The following is a 10187-nucleotide window of genomic DNA, read 5'->3' on the forward strand; positions in this document are numbered from 1 at the left end:
ATGCAGTAGCGATCCCCCCGAGGCCAAGGTGGACGTATGTGATCCGCCTTCACGGCTTCACCCTGCCACCGACACCCGTGAGTCGTGCGAGGGATACGAATGGTTCGTGTCCAACCAATGAACCAAGGCTGCCCCCACATCTCTACCAGCAGGCCAGCTTTTTAGTTAGGCGTGATTCAGCTCCAGCCAACATGTTTTATCCACCACCTCACCTGCAAGATATTTGCGCGTTCCTTTGCTTGCAGTTCAAACCAAACCAAACCAAACCAAGCACCCGCTCCAATCCCTTTCGCCCGCATTTAAGCGCGTCTGCCCCTAACCGCACTCACGAAAGCTTCTGGCCACCTCGCACTATCGCGCGCCTCCAAAAATGCACAGGCAGCTCAGCCTCTCGGCAAGCCCGAGGCAGCAGCAGGGGCAGCAGGACGACGGCAGCGGCAGCGGCAGCGGCATCGGCATCGGCATCGGCGGCGACGCGGCGCAGGCGATGGCGGTCGGCGAGGACGAGTCGGCCTCGCACTCCAAGGCCGACAGGGCGCGGTCGGCGATGAGGGAGGAGAGGGCCATCCACCTCATCCCGCTGCTCACCTTCGTCTGCTTCCTCCTGCTCTTCCTCTGCTCGCACGACCCTTCCGCCTCTGGTACGTTCCCGGCTCCCCCATCCTCGCATCCGCATGTGATTTGCTCATCTGACGAAAGATTTCCCTCGCGACAATGCGAGCGTGTTGATTGTTTGCGATTCCGTTTCTGTTCGTTTCAAGATATGTCGAGCTTCGCTGGAGGCGGGGGACTGAGATCCGGGAACCGGAGGTTGAGGATGCTATAGAAATTCTTGGCAGTTATCAGATGCGTGTCCGTCCAACGTCTTTCATTTTCAATCACTGTATCTTGCGCTCAAATATGGTGCAGCATTTAAAGTTGTACTTGTCCGGCAGTAAGAAAAGCATGGGGCTTCAGTTCATGCCGCTGGTTGCTTTCCTTGGTAATAACTATCAGCATTTCGACATTTTCCTTATCATCAGAGTTGTCTGACAAGATAATTAAGGATAATACACTCTCACAGAAACACGACATGAAGAGATGGTATAACATGAAGATAAGGACCCTTGGGATAATGTGCTTACACAATGGCTGATATTTGTGGCCATATGGGACAATTATACTGTCCAATGTAGATGGAGGGTGATGGCCAAACAAACCGAGCGTTGCCCACACTTCGAGCAGTGGATAATGGTCCAAATTCACAACCTTACAGCTGAGACATGATTTGCATACAAAATATTTTTTTAGCAAGATCCAAAAAAAGCGCATATAAGGGCAACACGGTCTATGTTTCAAAGAAGGGGAAAAAGGGAATCAACCTCAGAACAAGGTTGAAATGGACAGGTACTGCCATACTTCCAGCAGAGATGCTAAAGCAATTCATCACAAAAGAAAAGAACTGTAGAAGACAACTCAAGTTGCAGCTTCATGAAAATAATACCCAAAGAACACTAATTGATTGTTACTACAATCTTATCACTTCCATTATGCCTGAAAACAACATTGAAGGATGACACTCAACAGCTAAGAGCTGAATGAAACTACCATTTACTGAAAACAACTCTGAAGGATGGCGAATGAAACTATCATTGCCTGAAAACAATTAAGCCCGAAGGTGAAGGATAGCAGATTCAACAACAAGTACTGAAAGAAACTATTGTAGTCACTCCAATCTGTATTTACAATAACGCATTACAGAAATCCCTGGGCAGATTCAGGCTTCTTGGGAATGTTGCTAGAATTCCCATCAGTTGTGGCCATGGTGACTGGAATAGTGACAGGACTTCCAGAGACATGGGTCTTGGCAAACTCACCACTCGGTTGCTTGTGCTCCTGCTCAGTTTGTTCAGCCATCAGAAGGCTATCTGGAATATTGGCCTTGGATAGTTCAGTCTCATGGTGGTTAGGCTCCTTCTCAGCTATTTCAGTGTTTCCTTGCACATGGGTCACTGCGATTTCACCCTCCTGATTTTTCTGTTCCTCTTTAACCATTTCAGTGTTGCTTGGCACGTTAGTCATTTGACGTTCACCCTCTTGATGCTTGATCTCCTGATGAGTCGTTTCAGGACTTTCTAGGTTTCCAGATCCTTCCTGATGCTTGCACTCTTGCTCATCAGCTTCGGAGCTTTCAGGCAAATGAGTCTTTTCAAGTTCACAGTCTCTATGCTCTCCCTCCTGCTCGGACATCATCCTTTCCTTTGCCATCGCACCAACATCAGTTGCAGTGGTTGCAACCTTGTTATAGGCACCAGTTACCCATGCCGCCCCTGTAAGGACATACCTGTTACTCATGATAGCAGAACCGGCAGTAGAGACGGTCTGTTCAGCAGCGGCTAATGCTGACTTTGTCTTCTCTGCAACCTGGTATTTCTCATCCATCTCCTTCATTTTCTCATTTACAACTAAGGTACTGGTGTTGAACTTCTGGCTTAGACCCATTGTTTTGTCAAGGGAAGCGACTTTGGCAGTTGCAGTCGATGTGAGTTGATGCTTTTCATCAAAAGCCTTTGCTTTATCAACAGCATCCATGCCAAGAACAAATCCTTTGGCTAGCATAGAACCAACAATATCCTCTGCCTTCCGAAGGGCGGATTCCATGCCACCAACATTTTTTGACTGATTATGCAAAAGCAGAATTAGGAGTTTGAGATTGCCGAAAACAATTTGCTAATGGAGAGATTTGAATATGGCATGGTTCTACCTCCAAATCAGCTAAAACGGATGCCGGCAGCTTGTATTCAGTGGCTGGTGTGATGATGACAGACATATCTGTTATAGTCGCACCCTGCATTAAAGCACAAATTTGCACAGTAGAGTTTAACAGTGTACGAAATCACAAAGTTTATCATTAGTACAGGAAAATATATTATGTTGGGTAAAAGACACAAAGGGGAAATCAAAGGAAAGATAACTCATACTTAGTAACCAAGGACAAAATAAATACACTGCACATTACAGTTTCATGGCAGAAACGATATATGCAGGCTGTATTTTCATATTGAACCCAGGACTCACAAGCTAGAAAACGAGAATCGTTAGTCTACACATCTTTCCTTCAACAAAAATCAATGGAGATAATATTACGAAATTCAGAGGTAAATCGTATTATGATCAGCATCATTATCAGTAATTCGTAGCAAAGACTGTGTTAACTAATGGAAGAACCTATACCGTAAGAAGCATAGCCCTTTCTGCTCCTTGGTTATCTCCGAACGTTATGTAGGCAAACTGTGACCGTTCATCACAACTGCAAAGCATTCTTGGTCAAATTATGCATGATTTGTACAAATGATATCATGGAGATCATACAGGCACTAACCTTTGCAGTTCGACATGTACTATGTCACCAGAGAACGAAAAGAACTCGCTAATATCTTGCTCTGATGCATTAAGTGAAACATTGTGGACCTTTATCGTGCCAGTCATGCTTGCCTTCAGAAAAATGAAACAAAAAGAATTAATCAGGTGTTTGATCTTGACTAATGGTTGCCATACCTAGTAAGTGGGAGGAATGCAGACAGTTCATCGACAAAGAACTTCAGAATTTGGGGGGAAGGGGAAATCCACTAAAAATGTTTCTTTTGGAAAAATCGACTACAAAGGACTCTGTTTTCTTAAGTATAGTCACATGGATAACCTGTTACAGGGTTAGAAAGAGAGTAACGGTGATTCCTTTTTGGCGGCTATGTCTGACAGCCGTGGCTATATCTGGAGAGCAATAGGGTGAGTCTGAATGTAAAAACTGAGTAAGAGCAGGGCTTGCAAACCCAAATTCAAATGCTGTAAACTGATTATGACCTGTTGGACCTAGTATCTGCTAAAGTGCTAATGCATACGGACAGGGGCTGCTCCCTGCCACTCTTAAAAAGAATGCAAGAATCCACTTACAGTCTATAATTGAATCGATGCCAATGAATTGAAGCGCGCCTGAACAATATCACTTGAAGCCATAACACATGATTTAAATCAAAGATAACGTAGTAATGCATTTTCTCGGAAATTTGAAATTGAATCTGCAAATGGACAGGATTGAAAACTCTAGGCACTCGCAAACAAAAACAATGAACAAGATTCAGACAACAACGACAAGAGCCCCTAGAGCATAATCGATCAGGTATCAATCTGGAACCAAGCTAGTCCTAACCAAGATCCCCAAATACACCTATGAACCCATCGTACTTGCTCCGAAAATCCAAGAAATAGCGAATTTCAAAATCTGCGTTCTCACCTCCGCGGATGCAATCCCAACGGCCTCGCGCTCCGTCTGGGAACAGGAATGAAATGGGGCGGCAGAAATGGAACCGTCGCGCGCGCATTTTGGTGGCGGTTTCGTAGGAGCACAAGGCTGGTGCGGTGGTGCCTAAACCTGGAGAGCGTGACGTGGCTACGTTTGGGACCACAAACCTCTGGGCCGTAGCCTAATCATGGGCTGTCAGCCCATTTACTCCCCTCGAAGATACAGGCCTAGCCCAATGACCGACCTCTCTCTTCTAGTCTTCCGTATTCTTCCGACCCCGACGCCGACGGCTTCCAAGTTCCAACCCAGAACCCTCTCGTTCCAGTCGGGGTGGTGCGGCGAGGTGAGCACGGCGGCGGAATGATGGCGAAGGGCGGCGCTGGCAGCGGGCTAATCTGGGCGACGGCGGAGGATCTGGCGCGGAACCGGCCGGTGGTGCTGTCGCTGTACCGGCAGATCCTGCGGGCGCTGAACTCGCCGGAGCTGCCGCTGGGGCACGCGGCGCGGCTGGCGAAGAAGGCGGAGTGCCGCGCCATCTTCATCTTTGGCGCCGAGGAGAGGTCGCTCCACAACATCCGGGACCTCCTCGACGCCGCGCGCCACACCCTCGGCATCCTCAACCGCGGCCGCCTCCCGTAGAGAGGAACGAAGAGTCTCGCAAGTCTAGCCGTTCCCAATCCCCATGGGTATCTCATCTCCCATCTTTCTTTATAGGACCAATTGTAAGATTTGGTGCTGCTGCGTGCCGATAAATGGCTAAATTGGTGTCGTCTGCTCTAGTAAGCTGCTGCTCCATATGTCGACTTGTTTCTATGCAGACTGGTGAAAGGATATACTGTAACTTGCAAATTGAAAGAAAGAAGTTTTTCAGTGTGAAACTATGAATGTGTTGTAACTTGAGTCATCGAATAGCTGGTGGTTCTCTTCTTAAATTTGAGATTGGTATGCATGGTTTTGGAGGTATTCTGCAAAGAATGAGTAAATTGTAGCATGGGGGGTATTAGCATTAATAGCACGCCTTTGTGCTATCCAAATGATTGGTGCATTATGTCATTGTTTTTTGCACTAGTGTTTAGATTTGCAATTCGTGTGATCAACTGCATTTCACATACCAGAACTATGTGGCGTTAACATAACTGGAATGGGTTGTAAGTCCATAACTAATCTTGCAGCCATTTTTTGGGATGTTAGACAATTAGAACACAGGTAGGCACTGTCTGGACCCAAGTCCACAACTTAGCGGTAGGCTACTAGGCTTCCCTCTTAGGCGTTGAGGACAGTTGATCCACAACACCAGGGATTCAGGGACTTCCTCGACGCAGCACACCACATCCCTGACTCCTCAAGCATGACGCCCCACCGTATAGAGGAACCTAAAAGAAATGATCTCACGAGCATAGCTGCGAGCTGCCTAATCCCGTGACTTTCTCTTCTTTTTCAGGTTTCAGCCTACGCCGTTATGTGCTGTTGTAAGCTATGGTTCGCCTTTGTGTAGATGAATATCCAAAATTGGTGTCATTTCCTTGCTAGTTGCTCTATGTAACCTGCAGAACATATATATTGTAGTTGCGAACCATTTTTTTCCCAGCGTAAATGTGCTGTCACCATAGGAACTGATACTTGTCTCTTTTGACTTTTATTTGAGGTGTGTAGTTTTGGAAGGTATGTTCATGGTATGAATAAATTTGTAGCATTCAAGAACTAGCATGCCTTTTAGATCTTTTCTTCTGTGAAATTGTTCTTCTCTTTACATTTGAGGTGCATGGTTTTGGAGGCTATGTTCATGGAATGAGTAATTTGTAGCATTCAGGAGCTAGCATGCATTTGCATTGCTGAAATGACCAACATGTTACACTAACACCATTGCTGTTGGCAGTTTTTCAGATCTTTCCTTCTGTGAAATTGACTACAAGTATACAAGTCTATGACGTTTACATATGGGAGCTTTTGTATTATACTCCAAACAACACAAGGGAATTGATCAATTAATCTTGCAGCTGTACCTTGAGACATTATACTCCCAGCTTAGAACACTGGGCAGACGCTATCAGGACCCAAGTCCATCCCTTTAGCCGTAGGGCATGAGGCCAGAGGACAGTGTTCTCCAGCTGTGCCCCACCAGTCGATAGTCTTGTTCTCCATAGTCAGTGAGAAGTACAGCACCACACCCATGAATGCAACTCCAGCATCGAGCGCGGCAGAGAGAATGTAGTTGTACCTTGTCCACCACTTCTTCTGGTAGCGGAACACAAAGAAATTGAAGATGGTGCCAATGAGCAGCCATGAGTTGTAGTTCACAGCCGTTGCTGGGGGCATGCTTGCAGTGGCACCAAGGAGCACTGGCAGATTGATCAATGGTATCCACCTCTGGTTGGGGTACATCCTGTGGAGAGCGTATACAATAACTGGGCCTGCTGCGCCAATAAGGAAGAACCAGTTCAGGGCGCCATAGTTCCCAGCTGACCCAAAGATGCGCCTCGGACCAACAAGGCCCCAGATGACTGATGCATCGAAGAACACACGGTCACTAGGGCATGTCCATGGGCTCTCTGGTGGTAGTGAATCCGAGCAGATGTCCTTGATGGAGCCGAGTAGCCACCATGCTGTCCCAAGGTTGACCGTGCCAGCCACAATGGTACCAATGAACTAAAAAAACACATTACCTGAAGGTTAGTACCTTTTGTGTCTTTTATACGTGTCATGAGTACAAGAGGATTGCATTTTTCATTTATTACCTGAACAAGGAACATGGACTTGGGAGGGATCTTCATATAGTGTCCAAGCTTGAAGTCCGAGAGGAAAGCAACAGCCTGTGACATGCTCATGTAGCCATAAACCTTGAAGCAGACGTTGGCAATAGGATACCCCGGCATAATCAGACCCATGGCATATTCAGTGATCACATTCAGACCAGGCGTCTGCGCAATGCATTTCAGAGGGTCTATCAGTTTTTTTTTTACATAAATGATCACAATGCAAGACAATACCTGAAGAATGTGGCCTTTTTTTTTCCTTAAAAACACCAAGCATGCTGTTGTTTTACTTGCCTGGTTGGTTGTCGCAGTGATGATGCTGATGGGAAGGGTGAAGATGAATGCCATGCCACACGCGAAGATGAGGCCCCACCACGGGAGCTGGACCTCGCGCTTAAGTACAGTGCAGAGGAGGAGGGACACTACAACTGAAAGCGCCATCAACGAGTAGAACCACCACGCAGGGATGTCATCGTACTTCTCCATCAGCTTCGTGTGGATGTCAGGCTTCTCCTTCTGTGATGCTTTGAAGCGGCGGTAGATTTCCCTGCACATAGGTATGGTCCCGTCTTAGAGAAAAATCATGCATTTCAGTTCAGAAGTCACTCGTAATCTGAATCTTTACTTCATGTAATCAGAGCATGTGTTTGTTTTCTGTGTACTAAGTTGAGATGTCATACTTTCCGTAGAAGAGCCCGACGTGCGTGATGGTGGCAGCAATGGTGGCGAAGCTGAACCCATAACTGAGCGCAAAGAATATGCTGAGATTGACTCTGCCGCGCTGATTGTACGCGTCCTTGTCAAGCTCAAACTGACTGTTCACAATTGAAGGGATATCGTACTTGGTGCCGTTTGACATGAACAGGTGCGAGGAGAAGATGGGGAATGTCTTGGCGTTGTACAGGTTGAACCCCCAGTATGCTATCGGCATGATCAGGTAGACGAAGAACACATAGCCAAAGAAGATGTTGACAGTGGCGAAGAAGGGCGAGATGAGGGGACTGAAGAGGAAGGAGGAGACTGTGGACCAGTCGAGTGTGAAGGCGCCGAGACCAAGCCCCTTCATGCCCGAACCCAGCTGCTGCGCCGTCACGGACTTGGAGAAGACCCAGCACACCCATGAGATGGACGTCAGCGCCGGGAAGAGGTAGCCTGGAACGGCGTACCATGCGAAGCTGCATGCCAGCGCCACCAAGAAGAACTTGGAGCGGGAGATCTGGCGCGAACCTTTGCTGGCTTCGTCCTTCTCGTGCAGTGCCCTGTTTCAAGGTTGAGACATGATCAGAGCTGTTGTTAGCGGCATTTCCACCGCCGAAACGTTACGTCATGAAAATATGCAGTATGTACTGTAACTACAGCTGCTCTTGAACTAGATTGTATCATTGTACAAATTAATCAATTATATATGTTTTATTGTGAGGCAACCAATTGTACAGTGAAAAGTTGCAGTCATTCAGAATTTGTCGAATCTGATTTCACAAGGTTGTTGCTTATGTAAACAAGATACTAGTCCTTAAATAGTATGCTCAGGGAAGTTTTGCCAGACCAAACGTATACGCTGCAGCTATAGAAGCAATTGGAGAAATTTTGATACAAGACGATTCTTACAGCAGTCTTCAGATTTTTCTCTCCCAAATGTGCAACAGACAGTCTTCTGATCAGTTAGCAGATTTCAAATCCCTTCGCAACAATACTGGATAACGTAGGTGATCCATCCCGTTTTAAACAATCGCTGTGCGAAATGGTAGATCACATATCAAATTCTGTTTAGTTGTTGTTTCTTGTTTGTTGTCAGTAATCTCTTTCAGTGCGAGTTAAGCAAACATCCAATTTCTAGCCTAACACGCATGAGCACGCAGGCCTGCACGCATGTGCAAGGATCCCTGTTGCTGCTGCGCCTTTTCAGGGCCACTTGGACGCGCCTGGACCACGCGCGAGCAGTCGGCTACCGGAAACTCACCCACTTGCAAGCACTTTCTTTGATTCTTTCAGAATTCAGACACGCCCATCGCCCGGTCTCCCCTCCCCATCCTCTCGGTCAGAACTGTGCAATGCAAGTCAGTCCTCGCAGACTCGCCATCACCCGCGCGCGCGCGCGCGTGGGGCGGGCGTTCCGCCGTTCACATCGCGCCGGCTGCGGCGCAGGCCCAGCGCCAACGCATTCTCGCAGGAACCAAACAGGGCCTAGAACTGGCAGAGAAAAACGCCTACCCGGGCATCGCTCTCCCCGCCCGTCAAATTATCCTGGACTAGAACCCGATGATGGGATCCAGCGAGGAAGCGCCGCACGCACGGAGCCCATCGCCATCGGGCGACTGAAAGCTTAGTTTGGCTTCTCATGTCGCGGAGACTTTGATCATTTGGTCTAGGCGTCTAGGCGTCTAGCGTCTAGATCACGGGACTACGGGAGATAAGGTATAGCCAAGTTCAAGGGCTCCGTCAGCCACACAATGCACTACACAAGTTGCCGTTTTTTTGTATAGATGAAAGATGAGCAACGTATAACTAAACTAGCTGCGGATGCGGCCACGGCCAGTGCGGGCGTCGCATGGCGCCAGGGCCTACTTGCCTTCATAGGAAAACGACTGCCCATTAACAAGAGAAACCTCGCCTCTATCATCTTTTTTTTTTTTTGATACTTGCCTCTATCATCTTGAGATGCAGAGAAAACAATGCTGCGAATGGGACTCATGATGCCGGGCGACGAAGCGGGACCGTCAGAGTGATGATGCCTCCCTCCGCAATCATGGGCTATCGCTTTGGAATCTCGCGTCCTGATGAAAGGGAGATGTTGATTCTTTTTTCAGTTTAATTAAGCGGTATCAGTACGTTTGGTTTGTATTGCAATGTAGCACTGCAATAAAGATTCAGTATCAGGTAGAGACTAAATGATGGTGCCTATGTTAGGTTAGTTATAGTTGGAGCTAGTCCATAGAAAAAACTAGTACGAACTAGGATTATGATGGGAACTCTGTTCTCTTTAGGGGCTGTTTGGATACGAGGTGCTAAACTTTAACAGTGTCACATCGGATGTTTGGATGCTAATTAGGAGGACTAAACATGAGCTAATTATAAAACTAATTGCAGAACCTTGTGCTAATTCGCGAGACGAATCTATTAAGCCTAATTAATCCATCATTAGCAAATGGTTACTG

At 47.1% G+C, this 10187-nt stretch overlaps 5 protein-coding genes across 6 annotated transcripts in view; 2 read left to right on the plus strand and 3 right to left on the minus strand.

Annotated features, from left to right (window-relative positions):
• Positions 1 to 241: 241 nt before the first annotated feature.
• Positions 242 to 1289, plus strand: LOC101772596. Of its 2 annotated transcripts, XR_002678926.1 has the most exons (3): positions 242 to 641; positions 762 to 982; positions 1064 to 1289. XR_002678926.1 is itself a non-coding variant. In XM_004953514.3 (2 exons), the coding sequence occupies exons 1-2, from the start codon at positions 371 to 373 to the stop codon at positions 824 to 826; spliced, it is 336 nt and encodes a 111-aa protein (XP_004953571.1). In that variant the 5' UTR covers positions 242 to 370; the 3' UTR covers positions 827 to 1018. The 2 variants fall into 2 exon arrangements, 1 of the variants encoding a protein (XP_004953571.1); XM_004953514.3 differs by lacking the exon at positions 1064 to 1289 and having other exon boundaries at positions 762 to 1018.
• A 445-nt stretch (positions 1290 to 1734) lies between these two features.
• Positions 1735 to 4349, minus strand: LOC101772192 (binding partner of ACD11 1). The gene is made up of 5 exons (XM_004953513.3): positions 4271 to 4349; positions 3362 to 3474; positions 3214 to 3289; positions 2744 to 2827; positions 1735 to 2658 (listed from the first exon to the last, which is right to left on the minus strand). Exons 2-5 carry the CDS (start codon positions 3466 to 3468, stop codon positions 1735 to 1737), a joined length of 1191 nt encoding a protein of 396 aa, XP_004953570.1. The 5' UTR covers positions 3469 to 3474; positions 4271 to 4349.
• Positions 4350 to 4590: 241 nt separating this feature from the next.
• LOC101771785 lies at positions 4591 to 5190 on the plus strand. Its single transcript, XM_022829358.1, has one exon. It carries the CDS (start codon positions 4640 to 4642, stop codon positions 4916 to 4918), a length of 279 nt encoding a protein of 92 aa, XP_022685093.1. The 5' UTR covers positions 4591 to 4639; the 3' UTR covers positions 4919 to 5190.
• Positions 5191 to 6065: 875 nt separating this feature from the next.
• LOC101770738 (oligopeptide transporter 4) overlaps positions 6066 to 10187 on the minus strand; it is a 17420-nt gene continuing 13298 nt past the window's right edge. Inside the window, exon 7 of the mRNA XM_004953509.3 lies at positions 6066 to 6303. The gene's annotated coding sequence lies outside the window, so the exon portion shown is untranslated. The remainder of the gene's footprint in view (positions 6304 to 10187) is intronic.
• LOC101771132 (oligopeptide transporter 4) overlaps positions 6103 to 10187 on the minus strand; it is a 7002-nt gene continuing 2917 nt past the window's right edge. Inside the window, exons 3-6 of the mRNA XM_004953511.4 lie at positions 7713 to 8291; positions 7327 to 7579; positions 7015 to 7197; positions 6103 to 6925 (exon numbers count right to left, since the gene is read on the minus strand). Of these exons, the coding sequence (XP_004953568.1) occupies positions 6305 to 6925; positions 7015 to 7197; positions 7327 to 7579; positions 7713 to 8291 (1636 nt within the window). The 3' untranslated portion in view covers positions 6103 to 6304. The remainder of the gene's footprint in view (positions 6926 to 7014; positions 7198 to 7326; positions 7580 to 7712; positions 8292 to 10187) is intronic.

The sequence above is a fragment of the Setaria italica genome, chromosome I, assembly GCF_000263155.2.
Source record: "Setaria italica strain Yugu1 chromosome I, Setaria_italica_v2.0, whole genome shotgun sequence".
NCBI lineage: Eukaryota > Viridiplantae > Streptophyta > Magnoliopsida > Poales > Poaceae > Setaria > Setaria italica.